At 51.8% G+C, this 1,980-nt stretch overlaps 1 protein-coding gene across 1 annotated transcript; it reads right to left on the reverse strand.

The window, feature by feature from the left end:
* Positions 1 to 162: 162 nt before the first annotated feature.
* Positions 163 to 1,650, reverse strand: BBA_09288 (uncharacterized protein; the record flags this gene model as incomplete). The annotated part of the gene is made up of 2 exons (XM_008604385.1): positions 163 to 312; positions 367 to 1,650. The coding sequence occupies 2 exons, from the start codon at positions 1,648 to 1,650 to the stop codon at positions 163 to 165; spliced, it is 1,434 nt and encodes a 477-aa protein (XP_008602607.1).
* Positions 1,651 to 1,980: the final 330 nt, after the last annotated feature.

Raw genomic sequence — 1,980 nt, forward strand, 5'->3', positions numbered from 1 at the left:
CCATCATCAGCAGCGCTCGCAGTCGCGTTCCCCATTTCCTCCATTTTCCTGACGAAGTTTTCCAACGCCCTGCTCTAATTCTGTGAAAAAGTAGTCGTATGCCCATCAACACTCCATAACTCATGCGTTTCGCTCTCAAGCACGTGAGGGCCGGCTCGGCCGCTATTCATTTGCACGAGTCAAAAGCGTGGTGAACCATGGCTGAAATGTGTCTTTGACCCAGCCAGCAAGCGCAGACAAGGCGGCTTGCAATTGGTAAACGCCTACGATACTGTCGGTATCGCCTATTCGAAAGTTGTCGTCAAGCACAGTCTACTAGAATTAGTACCGGATAATGAAACTCAGACAAGCGAACGAGAAACTTACTATTTCCGTGCCAGCGTCCACAACAAACAAGAGAGTCCAAACGCCACCGACGACCTGAACGACGGGAATTGTGATAATCTTGTCTGTTACCTCTCCGAGGGCGATGATGCTGCGCATTCGCTGATGCCATGCAGCAACCCATATGCCAAGTTGGACATTGGCGTCCTCCATAGTGCCGGATGAGATCTTGGTTTCGATAAAGATGGGAGCCGGTCGGGTACGGAGCGGCTCATATCTGGTTTGATTGATTGTGGCGGTAGCATCTCTCTGCTTGGCCAGAAACTCGTCAATCAGACGTTGCAAACTCGCCTCAGGACGAAGAACCAAGGCAAAATCAACCATTTTGTGGACCGACGATGTGTAGGAGCTCAGCCGAGTTTGTCCGGACGCACTGCTCGCGTTGGACAGACTGGCAGTAGGTGGTGCTTGCTCATTCGAGTTGAACAAAGGGCGAAAGGTGGGGAGAATTTGTGCCGAAGTAATGGGCTCGACATCGAGAAACTCTGTGCAGCGGGTTGCGTGCTGTAGATAGGGGCTGTGTACAAGACAATTCCAAGCAGCCTCAGACCGATGGAGGTTGGAGGAGGCAATGGAATCATCCACGATGCGTCGTAGGTGTGCGTGCTCTCGAAGAGCGGTTTTCTTGACGTTTGCGCTATTGTGATCGTTTGTAGTATCGGTGGAAATCCACATGAAGCTTCGAATTCTCGCGTCCTGAAAGTCTGCGTGGGACCGCAAAATTGCGGGAAGAATCTGCTCCTTAGCCGCAACAATAGACAAAGCTTCAAACAGCTTCTTCGCATCGCTCGGGACAGCCTTATCAAGGTCACACTCTTTCATGAAACGAACAGGTATCGCCAAGTTGAGCAGGTCGGTTGTCTTTCGAAACCGTTTCGTCGGAGATTTGCTGCGCGATTCCGCTCTGATGTAGGAAGATTCTGTGGGAGCACGCGGTTCAGTTGCAGCAACGGAAAAGACCGTCCTGCTTGCGAGCATGGCAGTGAAGGAAGATGCGGAAGGCGTCGATGGAGCTACTTCACCGGCTCCATCAAAAACAGCGCTGTCACTGCCGTGCCGCCGTTGCGGTCCGGAACGTGTAGGAGTTTCGTCGGGATCCGTGTAGGTGTCAGTCTGCCCGCTCGTTCGTTGACGCTTGGATGGACTGGACATTTCATCGGAAAGGCGACAAGCGTTATTGGGCAATGGATCACTAGGAATTGCAACAGCGGCTAGCTGCGTCGTTGTGACCTCGTCAATCCACGCCTGGATGACGGCAAAGTCCATATGTAAAGGCGCAAATTGCAAACGAAGGCACTAGTTGACGAAGAAAGTCCGTCTCTGCCGCTCGCCGCGCACGCAGAAAGAATATGAGGTGCATGGAGGTGCATGTGAAGTGCAAACGCGTTGGGACCAGGGGCGAGTTTCAACTATGACGTAAGGACATTGCCATGACAACGCTAGGAGGAGACATCGGACCACCAAAGCCAAAGGGCGCAAATTCAGACGCACCCACTTTTAGAAGCCGTTTTTAGCTCTTATAGCGCAACTAACTTATGTACTAGTACAGTATCGGTACAGAGAAGGGCGAAACGACTGTCACACTTTTGGTTAAAT

The sequence above is a fragment of the Beauveria bassiana genome (genome assembly GCF_000280675.1).
Source record: "Beauveria bassiana ARSEF 2860 unplaced genomic scaffold BBA_S00050, whole genome shotgun sequence".
In the NCBI taxonomy this organism is placed as follows: Eukaryota; Fungi; Ascomycota; class Sordariomycetes; order Hypocreales; family Cordycipitaceae; genus Beauveria; species Beauveria bassiana.